This window comes from Dendropsophus ebraccatus, chromosome 6 (assembly GCF_027789765.1).
Source record: "Dendropsophus ebraccatus isolate aDenEbr1 chromosome 6, aDenEbr1.pat, whole genome shotgun sequence".
Classification (NCBI taxonomy): domain Eukaryota; kingdom Metazoa; phylum Chordata; class Amphibia; order Anura; family Hylidae; genus Dendropsophus; species Dendropsophus ebraccatus.
Window position 1 is genome coordinate 22,174,827 of NC_091459.1, and position 14,637 is coordinate 22,189,463.

At 44.3% G+C, this 14,637-nt stretch overlaps 1 protein-coding gene across 5 annotated transcripts in view; it reads left to right on the plus strand.

Moving 5' to 3' along the window:
- MYO6 (myosin VI) overlaps positions 1–14,637 on the plus strand; it is a 208,312-nt gene that overhangs the window by 135,202 nt on the left and 58,473 nt on the right. For all 5 annotated transcript variants that reach the window (XM_069974661.1, XM_069974662.1, XM_069974663.1 and 2 more), the window contains exons 17-20: positions 260–355; positions 3,466–3,636; positions 9,066–9,104; positions 13,475–13,568. In XM_069974661.1, coding sequence (XP_069830762.1) covers positions 260–355; positions 3,466–3,636; positions 9,066–9,104; positions 13,475–13,568 — 400 coding nt within the window. The remainder of the gene's footprint in view (positions 1–259; positions 356–3,465; positions 3,637–9,065; positions 9,105–13,474; positions 13,569–14,637) is intronic.

Here is a 14,637-nt window from a genome sequence, read left to right on the forward strand (position 1 = left end):
GGCCCGGAAAAGCCTGATAAATATGCATCAGTGCTTTGTTGTTTCGCCATTGCCGGTGATGAATATGAGAGCTGATGCCATCTATCAGCCGTCTTCCATTTTTTATGATTTGCACATGCAGACAGCATTTCATTTTGCGACACCGTGTCACATACAATTCACGAGGATAAAGTTATCAATGTCTAGATCAAGCGTGCAGTTAAAAAAAAACAAAAAAAAAAAACAGCACAATTCAGTTTTCTTTTTCTTTTTATTGCAGATTCCGAGAAAATCTAAACTAACCGTCCATCGAAATATCCGAGACGATGAGGGTTTTATCGTCCGGCATTTTGCGGGAGCTGTATGCTATGAAACGGTAGGACTTTTATTAGTTTTGTTTATTTTTTTATTTTGTAAAGAACAAAGACATTGGGGGAGATTTATCAAACATGGTGTAAAGTGAAACTGGCCCGGTTGCCCCTAGCAACCAATCAGATTCCACCTTTAATTCCTCACAGACTCTTTGGAAAATGAAAGGTGGAATCTGATTGGTTGCTAGGGGCAACTGAGCCTGTTTCACTTTACGCCATGTTTGATAAATCTCCCCCATAGACGTTAAAGGGGAACTATTAGCAGGGTAGATGAATCTGTCGAATCTGTCGTGTGCTCTTCGGTCCGGTGAGACCATTAGGTGCACTGCCCGTCCCCATAGCGAAGATCCGTGGCCGGTCCCTTTCTAATGATAAGGAATGGATCGGGCTGGCATGGGGTGGGCTGTATTGGTGCTTTGGGGCAGACAGTGCACCTAACGGTCTCACCGGATTGTGGAGCAAAAGACTAACTGCATCAGAACTGCGCCGAGGAGGAAGGAAAGAGACATACCTTTCATCTCAACGTCTCCTGTGCAGTAGGGACATACTGCTGATAGTTCCCCTTTAACATTCTTAAATTGTAATAGAGATGAGTGCACCTTCTTCATAGCTCAATCTATACACAAATACAGGACACATAGAACAATATAGACTGATGCCCCTTTTCCGCGAGACATTTATCGGCAAGGAAATGCCACTAGGCCATTAGTCAAGTTGTTGCCCTCTGTTAGCCGGCTCTGTTGATTGTGACTGGCTCCACAGAACTACACGCAGATGTAGCTGAGCTGAGTCTCCGTTTTTATGTGATCGCGTGATGACCTGCTCAGCTCTGCTATTCCTGCTAGCCTCACATTGACACCAGTTACCATGAGATATCTCAGCACCTGCATGCTTCTGGTCTCTCACGCTATATTAGGGGTCCTGACTTAAATGCTACTGCTTAGCGTTAGAGGAGGAGGAGCGTGCTAGGGGCCGACACCAGTGTGTGTTGCAGCTGAGATGGAGTGGGTGATAGAGAGTGTGCTGCCTTCGGCAAGTGCTTGGCTATCCGCTTTGAGGCTGTTGGCGGTAAATTGAGCGGTAGTCACACTGCTGTAATACTGCTGCATTTACATAAGGAACAAAAACAGGAGCCTAAGGATGTCCCATGTGAATGGTGTGGCTGTATTCCCACGGACTACTACTTCATTTACAAACAGTGACCTGAAAGGATATGGTGATAACCAAGCCCTGTGCTCCCATCCTTCTAGAACAGGGGTGGGGTACCTTGGCTCTCCAGCTTTTACAAAACTACAACTCCGCTGTCCAGGCATGATGGGAGTTGTAGTTTTGCAACAGCTAGAGAGCCAAGGTTCCCCACCCCTAATCTAGAAAGTGATCTGTCAGTTTTTAGTTGCTCTTTCTTACTCATAAAAGTAGGAAAATGGTTTATATGTATTATTTTTCTGCTTATTTTACACAGTCCCAGGAAAATAAGGGACCATTGTGTATCCTTAGGGCATGAATTACTGAGTCCGCCCTAATTCCAAATAGTGATTTACACTAGTCCCACCAATTCCAAATAGTGATTTACAGTAGTCCCCCCTAATTACAAATATAAGTTGATATCTGATCTTACCCCTCCTGTCCAGTTTTTACCGCCTTCCTTTCAACTTTTATTAGAAGAGGAGATGTAATATTCTGAATACCAGTAAAGGAACCTGATGTGTGCGATAATCTCCTGGAGCGCAGGGTTGGGACCTGAGCCTATACAGGCAGTATGTTTGTCACGTCTGAGGCCTGAATGATTCCAGACAGAAACACAGGTGTCCAGCGGAGGAGCACGTACTGTGCTGCAGTCATAGGAAATAGGGACATAGCTGAAAGAATCCCTCGCTGCAGAGAGACTGACAGCGAACAACCTCATTCACACTCATTATGCTGCAGTCTAATGAAGCTGTACCTTCTGTAGCCGAGAAATTACCATAGGTTTCTAATTACTTTCTGTTACTAAAATAATACCGGGTTCCTTCCAGTAAGTAGTATAAAGGTTATGTATGTTTGACTTTCAATGGCTGGAATCGCTAAGATAACATGGGATATTCTGATAAGGCTGGGTTCACACATCCGGTTTGATCCATGTTTTTTTTTAATAATGGAAGTCAATGGAAAAATAGATTCAAACGGTGTACACACTATTGCATCCGTTTTTCCTTCTTTTATTTTTTTTATAAAAAGTATTGGTTAAACAGACTGCAAAAACACAGTGTGAACCCAGCCTTAGGCCACATCCCGTGATCTACAGATCCCTATTTCGTATTAGAGTTAGTGCATATTGATGTCTATTGGGCTATTTACACGATCAGTAGATTACAAAGACGCAAAAAAATAATTAGTCATTAGGCACGTTAAAAAATGTATTTACAAAAAATATGGATGCCCAATCTGTAATTTTTAGTGCATTGTATGGCTGGATAGCGGGAGGAACCTACGGACTTGAATAAAATACCGAACGTGTGCATAAGGTAGAAAATAGGGACCCTAACGATAAGGAGGACGAGAGAAAAGGTTCTTCAAGTCTCATGTAAAATAAATCATCCCATGTTGTGCTTGATATGATTGTAATAAATCTCCTTCAGAAGCTCAATTATACATCCGACGTGAATAAACCTAACCGTCCCGGTAGCTGCTGTCAGGGACTGAAATTATGGAAGACTGGAAATGTAATTAAAGGTAACCTGTCATTACTTTCATGCTGCCTGAACCATGAGTCTTTGGGGCATTCCCCAGGTGCTTCTCGCTGCCTCACCAGCTTTGATTGATAGCTCTCTACCTGATTGGGTGTTAGGAGAGACCTTGTCAATCAAGGTCAGGAGGGAAGGCAGAGGCCACCAGAGACTGGAAGAATCACTGGTAGTCCAGACCCGCATGAAAGAGAGAACGGTTAGTTATTAAGTAAAGGAGCTCTCCCCATTCAGTGATCACCACCACCACCACCATAAGCAGCAATAGGACATGTCCTGAATGAAACAACAGTAACGTAGCAAAGATCCTCATTTTCAACACATATTAAAAAAAAAAAAAAAAAAAGAAGGTAACAGCTCACTAATTTGACTATATTTGCATTTCCCTCTAGACGCAATTTGTGGAGAAGAACAATGATGCGCTTCACATGTCATTGGAGTCTCTCATATGCGAGTCCAAAGATAAGTTTGTACGGGAACTGTTTGAGTCCGCCAATAATCACAAGGATTCCAAGCAAAAGACTGGAAAACTCAGTTTTATCAGTGTGGGGAACAAGTTTAAGGTATGTTCTATAACCTGCAGAGATAAGATGTGTGTTAAGTGTGCCTGTAATGATATCCGCTGGCTGATCTTGGTTCCAGAGGTACGGGTATCCATGGATATGACCAAGCTGGGTCCATACTGCACACAAGTCACAATCTGATCCAATAGGGCTCGTGCACAGAACCAACATGGTGCTATTGTATCCATGAATACTCTAACTTCCAAAAGCAGAATGCGTTTCATGCCGGGTCAGAGCACATCATAAGAGGTACACGTTAAGGGGTAGTCTAGGAAAAATTCACTTTTACCCTATCCACAGGATAGGGGAAAAGTAGGAGATTGCGGGGGGCTGGTCTCTTTACCTCCCGCCGATCTCCGTATTGGTCCCCTCAGCTCTATATGAATAGAGCCGTGCATATGGCATGCGACCCGCAGCTCTCTTCATTCCCATGGAGCGCTGGAAGGAGCTGAATGTGCCGGAAGAGCACTATGCTCTGCTCTTTCCGTTGGCTTCATAGGAATGAATAGAGAAGTGGGTCACATGCAGTACCAGCGTCTCTATTCATAATACAGAAGCCGGGGCCCGATATAGAGATCGGCAGAGGGTAAAGAGGTCGGAACACCCCCCCCCCCCCCCCACTCCCTGCGATCTCCTACTTTTTCCCTATCCTGTTATTAGGGGAAAAGTCAATATTTCCTGGAATACCCTTTTAAAGGGTTATATTTATTTCCCATCCACAGGTGATGAGAATGGCAGTCCTGTGTCTATGGTGGCATGTGGTGGAGCATGTGCGCTACGGCTCTATTCACTGGCTATGGGACTAATGAATATAGCTGAGGGTGCAGTAAAGGGTTATTGCCATTTACAGTCCCATAAAGAGCGAATAAAGCAGTTGTACTATGTATTCTTGACTGCTGCCCCATGCACACAAAGCGGCGTGGCACTGCCATTCTTATGATCAGTCAGACATCTATTAATAGGTGATAAAGTTGTAACCTAAAATGATAAAGCAAAAGAGCTCAGAAAACAGGTCTGGTTTTGTTTCTGCAGCTTTGTGATGCGAGGTATAGCGGTAATGTATTCAATTTTATAGGTTATAGATCTGTAACAGCATGAACTAAAGGGGGGGGGGAACAATCTCTTGTATACATCATTATTTGTTGCAGGAGCCACTTCTTATGTCCTCTCCACCGATCAGGTTAATGTTGTAATACTTGATGTACTGTCTCCATGTGGAGGGCCAGATGCTGGGGAATATAAAGTAATCAGTATAGACATACTGCACTAGATAATGCATATAACGGAAGCCAAAACCTCAACGGTGGGAAAATATGCAATCTGTCTGGGGGACACCACAATTTGGCTGCACATTATTAGGGTCCTATTAGACTGATTTTTAACGATTAGGGATTAATGATAACAATTAACTTAAACAAGATTGTTTATCGTTAACCTGAAATCATTCACCATATTACTCAGAACGATGGTCGTTAGTTACAATCGTTACTATGATTGTTTGCTCCCAGCAAGAGAATGAACAATGCAAAATTACACTAAACAATTAGTGAACAATTAATGATAATTTTAGGGACACACAAACGATTTTTCGATCTGTGCCTGCAATTGCACAGAACGATTATCGTTAAAATTCGAACGATATAACGATTTTCCGCATGATAATTATCCCGTGTAATAGGGCCTTTAGTGTAGAGTTACTTGCTGGCTGTTGAGATTATAGGAGAACTCTGGTAAAAATTTTATTAAAGTATTGTATTGCCCCCCAAAAGTTATACAAATCACCAATATACACTTATTACGGGAAATGCTTAAAAAGTGCTTTTTCCCTGCACTTACTACTGCATCAAGGCTTCACTTCCTGGATAACATGGCGATGTCACTTCCTGGATAACATGGTGATGTCACTTCCTGGGTAACATGGTGATGTTACTTCCTGGATAAAATGGTGATGTCACTTCCTGGATAAAATGGTGATATCACTTCCTGGATAAAATGGTGATGTCACTTCCTGGATAAAATGGTGATATCACTTCCTGGATAACATGGTGATGTCACTTCCTGGATAACATGGTGATGTCACGACCCGACTCCCAGAGCTGTGCGGGCTGTGGCTGCTGCAGAGGATGATGGCAGGGGGATGCTTAGTGTCCATCATCCTCTCCAGCAGCCGAAGCCCGCACAGCTCTGGGAGTCTGGTCGTGACATTACCATTTTATCCATGTATAACTTTTGGGGGGGCAATACAATGCTTTTAATAAAAAATTTTGCCAGACTTCTCCTTTAATTGCTCTCCCATGATAAGTAGGCCGGGTCCACAAGCTGATCTGCATCTAAAAGGGTATATGGAAAGTCATTGATTCTTGAAAAGGGGAGGGATTTTGTTCAGAGACATTAGGTTCTTTTTCTTTTCTTTTTTTTCAGGTTATTCTTCTTCCTGTTAACCTTTTAAAAACTACAATGAGCCTGATTTAGTGTTTCACGCTATTGTGTTCTAGTCCTGTACTGCATAACAAATAAAGTTATTGTCAAGAGGAACTCTCAGCACGTTAGACGAATCTAAACTGATGATGGTCCCCTATTGCGCACGGGGCGCCGAGGAGGAAGATATGTCTTACCCTTCTCCTCAGAGATGTTCCTGTTCTGTTAACAGTGTAATCTTCGATCCGGAGCACCGCTAGAAGCACTGCCCCTCCCCCAGAGCGCTCAAGCTTCGGGAGCCGGGCAGTGCTCCTAACGGTGCTCCGGATTGAGGTTTACACTGTTGTACAGGAACATCTCTGAGGAGAAGGGTAAGAAACATATCTTCTTTCTCTGTGCCCCCCTGCGCAATAGGGAACCAATAGGGTAATATTCATCAGAAACTGGCAGCATTGCAAAAAGGTCAAAAAGTTTAGCCAGCCTTTAGATTTTCTTGCATCTGAAGTGCACAGTAGAGAATGGCTCCATCTGCATACATCTGCATACCTATAGGTTACTCTATAAATTGTTCAGCTCCTAATTGTGTCATTTTTTTTAAATACATACCAGTTTTGAATTGTGCAAGGTAATATGTTTCCTATCGCCCATGCTTCCTGCAGTGCATAACTATGCATTAGGACATAGGTCTGGGTTGGCGTGTAATTGTATGGGGCCGCGTCTCGCACTGGAGATGGGCGCCTTATGCATAGTAATACACGGTGGGGAGGACAGGCGCTCAACAACATACAGTATTCCAGCACTGAATTTAAAATCACCAATAACTGGAGGTACACTAACGGCAAACTAACAACAGGTTAGAAGAATCTGCTATTATGTTACCACAGGGCGGGAGACACTTATCGCTCATTTCCTACAATCTTCCTTCCACCCAATTAGCATATTAATAAATGGAAGGTTGCAGAAAAGCAGCCTGCTTCCTTTTTCTTCTGCAAATCTTTCTAACCTGCTGTTAGATTCTATTTAAAACAGGATTTTCCACTTCAAATTAATTGATAGGCCATTAATCATTGATCATCTGGATCTCAAATGCCCCCACCACAAAAAAAAAAATAAAAAAAATCTGCTGTTCAGGAGAGTGGCCCAAGGTTGATACCATTGGAGTGAATAGGAGCTGAGCTGCAGTAACCCAGCGCTACCACTACACGATTACCAGACTTTGCCTCCAGCCCAGGGTACAATGTAACTAAAGAGTTAAAAATTGCATAAGATCTCCACAGGTACTAGCACTATACTGTAGGTCCTTACATCTAGAGGAGTGCTTCAGTACAAGTGTCTGGTTGGATGCTGATGGTACGACAATGGTAAGGTGAAGGTGCATCACAAAGGTATCTAACCTACTGATATAGTATGTCTCTACAGCACACAAGGCTCTTAGGGTGAAAGTAAGTTTCTTGCCGTTTCCATGATATTAGCAGTTTATTGAGGCGTTTTGGTGCACTGTAAGCAGCACTACCACCCCAAGTGCACCAACCCTGCCATCCCGCTCTGCTGGTATGCATTAGAAGTGGCAAGCTTGCTGTTTGCCGTTTTGGTGTGCTGAGGATGAAGGTAAGAAACTTTCCTTCATCCTTAGCACCCCATGTGCCATAGACGTCTAACCTGCTGAGAGTTCCCCTTTTAAAGGAGAAGTTCACCGCTGGGCCCAAAAAATTTTGGGGGCTGGGAGTGGGGGCTGCGTCCTCTTCTTGGACCCCACCGGTTGTCTTCTTAGCTCCCTGCCAGCCACATCACGACCTGGTTGACGGATGCCCCACTCAGCCAGTCAGGACACCGCTGCCGTCACTGACTGGCTGAGCAGGCTAAATTCTACTCGTCTGTTACATACCCGGGAGAAGATGAAGATGAAGAGGAGCTCTGTGATGTGACGCAGGGCATGTTTGGGAAGCGGTAAGATTTTTGCCCGTAGTGATTGTGCGCCCTGTGTCGGACTTCTCCTTTAAGTATCATTGGGAAGCAATGCGTCATCTGCAGCTATGTGTAGCCATTGTGCGATTGGACAGTTTTTTTGGGGTAAAGTAGCCATAAGCTGTGCTAATGTATGTGGGCACCATTCACACCATTGGTATAATGAATTGCTTTAAAGGGGTGATCCAGCGCTACAAAAACATGGCCACTTTTTCCCCTACTGTTGTCTCCAGTTCAGATGCAGTTTGCAATTAAAGGACAACTCCGGCGGGACCCCCCCCCCCAAAAAAACAACACAGACAACATACTCACCATCCCTCCGGTGACGATCGCCACTCCATTCGCCCGCCGTCCGCCTCACCGTCACCGCCGTCCAGCGATGTCTCTGATTTCCGGGTCCTGGGGATGGAAAAGGCTGCCAGTGCGCTTGCGCACCGGCAGCCTTTTCATGGGCTGGAGCGCATCACATGGCTTCCAGCAACCTCAGCCAATCAAGGCTGACGAAGCTGGAAGCCATGTGATGCGCTCCAGCCAATGAAAAGGCTGCTGGTGCGCATGTGCACCAGCAGCCTTTTCCGTCCCATTCACTCTCTATGAAGACGCCGAGGAGGAAGAAGTGGCCATGTTTTTGTAGCGCTGGATAACCCCTTTAAGCCCCCTTCAGAGTTCCCTGGCACATAGCGAGCACTATCATTTCCTCATTTCCGCCATTGGATGTTATTGTTGCACTTTTTCCTCTCTGTCGTTCTTCTCTGTAGTGATTCTATCCTTTCTTTACAGAGCATAGTTGTAGGTTCAGCTATTCATCCCTTAAATAGTGAGTAGCACCAGTCGCATCCCACGTCAGCATCTGTTTATGACAAAGCATTTGTATTCTTTTGTTTTGACCACTCACCCATATGTTTAACGCCATGTAAAAAAAAAAACATGCACCGCGGACTGTAATGCATGCGATCTGTCACCATGCTGCATGCGTGTATAGTGGCCGAGGATTCAGCTTTGTGCTGTGTCTAATATTTTGTCTTTTTTTTTTTACTTTTATTTAGACCCAGTTGAATCTGTTACTTGAAAAACTCCGAAGCACGGTAAGAAGACGTTGACTTTGCTTAACTGTGTCTTTCAGCGCCCTGGTAAAATCATACATTTTCTTGCACACAGCCACATTTTCACCTGCCAAGTGTTACTGTGCCCTGCTAACATGGTTTGATAATGTCTTTAGAAGCCTGATAATCTGCCAGCAATGTGTCTCTATGAATACACCAGTAACGCAGATAAGCAGCTGCACTGGATAAGCTTAAAGTATGTCTGGTCTGATAGTCGATGGAAGCACAAAATGGAAGAAGATAAAGACGCAAGCACTCAAACACGAATGCCTATGCTGTTCAGTACGCCGCGACCGCCGGGCTAAGCTGGGATACATGCAGCGGAGTGTTACGTCTATATCACTCTTTACATTTGTTAACTTATGTATTGAAAATGGACAAGCATAAGGGTGTATCCACACTACGGAATACGTGCGTATGACCCGCGGCGGATTCCGACGCTCTTACCCGCACGCGGCGGCGCGCATCTCTGCCCGTGCCATAGACACTATTCTATGTATTCCGCATTCCGCCAAAAGAACTGACATGTCAATTCTTTTGGCTGAATCTGCCCGTGCGTAGAATCTAGTCTATAGCACGGGCGGAGATGCGCGCCTCCGCGTGCAGGTACGAGCGACGGAATCAGAAGCGGGTCATACGCATGGATTCCGTAGTGTGCACGCACCCCAAGTCATTATTAGAGGTGAGCGATACTCAAGTATGCCCAAGACTAATTATTTGGCATTTCAATACCGGTGGCTGAAGAAGTTGGATGCTTCTCTAAGGAGTCTGGGAAAACATGAATACAGCCAATTGCTTATGGCTGTATCTATGTTTTCCAGGACTCCCTAGGGCTGCATCCAACTTAATCATTTACCAGCTTTCAAAGGCCGATTGATCGCTCTCGAGCATGCTCGGGTATCGCTCAACTCTAGTGATTATATAAAATACCTGCACAAGCCTAAGAACAAGAAAATGGCTGCACCTCTCACACATTGATACTAAAGCTTTTCAGCTACACTAAAAATCAACATCAGAAGTTAGTATATCATTTGATCAAACAACATTGCCTCATGTATCACATGCAGGTCTTCTGATATACATGAGTTCCTACTCTTAACAATAGTGCAGTGTCAGTCGGTGACCACCACCTCCGCAAAGCCAGCACACATAGGGCAGACAACCCAATGGTCCAGCAACTTCAATTCCCCAATCTGGTTTTGCGGCTGTTATAAACTACAACAACAGGAAAGCCCACAGGTGGAAAAACCTGTTCTCCTTACAATATTGACTTATCCCAGATTAGACGTTTACCTGTCATTTATTTATTTATTTTTGCAAAAATCAATAGTACAGGCAATTTTAAGAAACTTTGTAATTGGGTTTATTAGCCGAAAAATACATTTTTATCATGAAAAAGCAGTTTGAAGCTCTCCCCCCTGTCTTCATTGTTCTCTATGGAGAGGGGAGGGGTGGAGGGAGATGAGGCACCAAAACAGGACAACAAAGAGTTAATTTTACAGCTACATCACCATGCTATCTCCTCTGAAGTCAGCACTGACCTCTCTGACCTCTGAATAGAGGCTTTCACACAGCTCCCACTGTGTAATCCTTTGTTCTCTGCTTACAACTAGTCTCCCTCCTCCCCCCTCCCCTCTCTATAAGTTACACAGGACCCGACTGATGTAAAAAGAGTCGAGATTTCCTCATAATGAGCAGTGAATGAGAGAGAGAAGGGGGGCTGGAGAAAGTATTTTTGAATGCAGATAATGGCATATTTGCCTAATAAACCCAACTACAAAGTTTCTTAAATCGCCTGTACTATTGATTTGTCGTTTTACCCCACCTTTAAAGTGTCACTGTCAGACCCGTTCTGATCATCAGCGTCCGCTCCCTGCTCTGTGTCAGCATAATCAGTCGGGCTCCATAGACTTAAATTATGAGCCCAACTGATCACATGACACACAGCCAGGAGAGGAGGCGCTTAGTCTTCTCCCAGCTCTTTTTTCAGATTAGTACAGGTCTGAACACTCAGACCCAGACCAATCAAAACTTTTGACATATCTCTATGTAATTTCAAAAGTTTTCTCATAGTGACAGTAATACTTTAAAGGGGTACTCCAGCGCGGGGGCATTTTTTTCCTGGGACCGGGGAGGAGGTGGCTGAGGGAAACGACGTCCACTCACCTCCCCGGTTCCAGCGGCGGACCTCGCATCGCGACGCTTCGGTCACATCTCGGGCCCGAGTCAGACAATAGGAAGCGGCCGGGGACCAGAGCCCCGCGATGCGGGACCCGCCGCTGGAACCTGGGAGGTGAGTGGACGTCCTTTTCCTCAGCCACCTCCTACCCCGATGGAGTACCCCTTTAAAGTTAATGAACAGACAAGCGCTGGTGCGGAGTTGCTGGTGCCACGGTCCTTTTTTTGAGCCGCCGGGCTATTACAAAATACTGGCTGGGCATGAAGCATTAGAGGCGGGCCCACCCTCCCCCAGTGTGACAATCTTCCCTCTGTGACGCAGCTCTATTGATTCTAATGAAGCTGCATCACAGAGGGGAGGGGGTTTAGTCACATGGGGGGTGCGTGGGCCCGCCTCCAGTGCTTCATGCCCAGCCGGTACTCTTTAACCCCTTAACGACGCTTAACGACCCCTTTACGCTATCTCGTTGCTAAGGGAGTTCAGAGGGGGGCCGCGCCGCAACACCGCTCTGAACTGCCGCGATCCCGGATGCTATCTGCAGCCTGGGGCCGCGGCTATTAGCGGAAGAGGCCGATTGCCACCTCCGCTAATTAAGACCGTTAAATGCAGCTCTCAAACATGAAAGCTGCATTTAAAAGTCTTCTGTGCCCATGTCCCTGGTGTCTAGTCGATCGCAGAGGGGGGATCCCTTCATCTTACCACTCCAGGACTCAGCGTCGAAATGACGCTATTCCCGGCTCAGTATTCTATTGCATTGGTCTGCAGCATAGAACGGTGCTGTGTAATACATACATCACTGATCTCTATGGGAGATCAGGGTAGTTGTATTAGAAGTCCCTCAGGGGGACCTCTAATTACTGTGTAAGTTAAAAAAAAAAAAAAAAATTCTATTGATAAAAGCCCCCTCCCCTAATAAAAGTCTGAATCACCCTCCTTTTCCCATTTTATAAATAAAAATAAAGAAATATATTTGGTATCGGCGCGCGCGTAATCGCCCAAACTATTTAATTATCCCATTCCTGATCTCGCATGGTAAATGGCGTAAGCGCAAAAACCTGCCAAAGTGCAAAATTGCGCATTTTTAGTCGCATCAAATCCAGAAAAGTTGTAATAAAAAGCGATCAAAAAGTCGCATATACGCAATCAAGGTACCGATAGAAAGTACAGATCATGTCGCAAAAAATTACACCTCACATAGCCTCATAGACCAAAGGATAAAAGCGCTATAAGCCTGGGAATGGAGCGATTTTAAGGAACGTTTATTTTCTGTTAAAGGTTTTATATTTTTTTTTAAAGCCACCAAATAATCTAAAAGTTATACATGTTACATATCAATTTAATCGCACAGACTTGAAGAACATATATAACATGTCAGTTTTTCCATAGGATGAACGGCATGGTTTACAGAATATTTTATGCAAAAATTAAGTCTGCCATTGCAAAGTACAATTAATGACGCAAAAAATAAGGGCTCATGTGGGTCTGTAGGGGAAAAAATACAAGTGCTATGGTCTTTTAAACACGAGGAGGAAAAAACGAAAACCCAAAAACGAAAAAATTGGCTCCGTCATTAATAGTATGGTGCCGGTATGTGCGGGAACCGGGTGGCAGTTCAAAAAATGGATCCGCGCCGGTCTGTTTATGTAAAAAACTAAAAAAGTGGCTGTACATTTGCTTTAATGTATGTGTACCTTCTACAGAGGAGTAAAGTTTTAGAGTTGGATAATACTGAAGTTAGAATAACCCCTTATATTCTGCCCAAGGACATGTATCCTGTTCTTACATTGGTAACATTTTGCAAAGTGAGGATGATCAATAAAGACATTAGAATCTGAAGGACGCCCTTTCATTCTTTGTATTACTTGTATGCACTATAAAGTCGTTGGTCTTGTTTTTATGTTCTCTGTAATACGGTACTTTTTAAGATCGTTATCAATGTATCGGGAAAATTAAGACTGACGAAGATTTGCATTATTGAAATGCTGAGTGGTTAAGAATCGTCCGTTGTCTGGTTGTTCTTTCCCACTTTTTTATTTTAGTGACTGTTAATGATACAGCTTGTGCATACTTGCAATGTGCTGACCCAGTTCTTACTTTGTTTATTGCTTGGTGCAGCCATAAAATAACTATGTACCAGTGTTCTTATACAAATTATTTACTGGCTTTCCCACAGGGATCCAGCTTCATCCGTTGTATCAAACCCAATTTAAAAATGACAAGTCATCAGTTTGAGGGAGCGCAAATTCTGTCTCAGCTTCAGTGTTCAGGTAATGTTTCGTTTTATTCTCGTATTAGCTCATGGATTTTATTAATCTATTTTTGATTGACTTTAAGGAAGTGAAGCCTGCATAAACACCACAGTAGCCTGCAGTAAAATGCATACACATAAATAGCTACATAGATTGCATATGGCGTATCGAAACAGCTTGTACTGTACATAATGAGGAAAGGGACATAAAAATAGCAAGAGGTGAAGTTGTTTTCTCTTCTGTGCTAGTTTGTAAGGACTTGGGTGTCGCCATGCTGCTTAGATGGCCATTAGAGATCAGCAAACCCGAGTGTGCCGCATTTGATTATCAGTGGTGGAAGAAGTAGGATACTGCCCGAAGGCTGCCTGCAAAATGCGGATACAGCCATAGGCCGCGGCACCATGATTTCCAGGACTCCTTAGGGCTGCAATCAACTTTTTAAGCCACCAGTATTCAAATGGCGCACACTCAGGTTCGCTGATCTCTAATAGCCAAAAATGGTCTGATAACTCTAGTCCTAAAATACTTTGATTGAAAGTATTTACCACCATATGGATTTTTCTGGGTTACGTGGTACCATACTGTTGGTTAAAGGGAATGTAACCTGTTCATAGCTCCCTATTGCGTACAGGGCACTGAGGATAAAGATAAGTTTCTTACCTCCATCCTCAGCGCTGTTCCCGTGAAGTATAATTGGAGTGCTCTGTGCCATAAGGCCGTTTAGAGCACCGCCCCACCCTCAGAGCGACAATCCGCCCCCGCCTTCCCCGCCCTTTCTAATTAATTTCAGTTTCAAAGTAAAATTGCTCACTCCGGTGAGCAATTCCGGTGAGATCACTAGGAGCACTGGGACACCTGTTAGGAGTACTGGACCACATCCCCCCCCCCCCCCAAGCACCATTCCGCCCCTGGCCGTTCGGCCCCTTTCCAATGATAATTAAGTGGAGCAGGCCAGATTGGCACTATGGGGGAGGGCAGTGCAACTAATGGTCTTGTGCAATAGGGACATACCAGCAGGTTAGAATAATATAACCTGCTCATAGTTCCCTTTTAAAACGTCCCTGTCATTATGATTTCCCACCCAAGA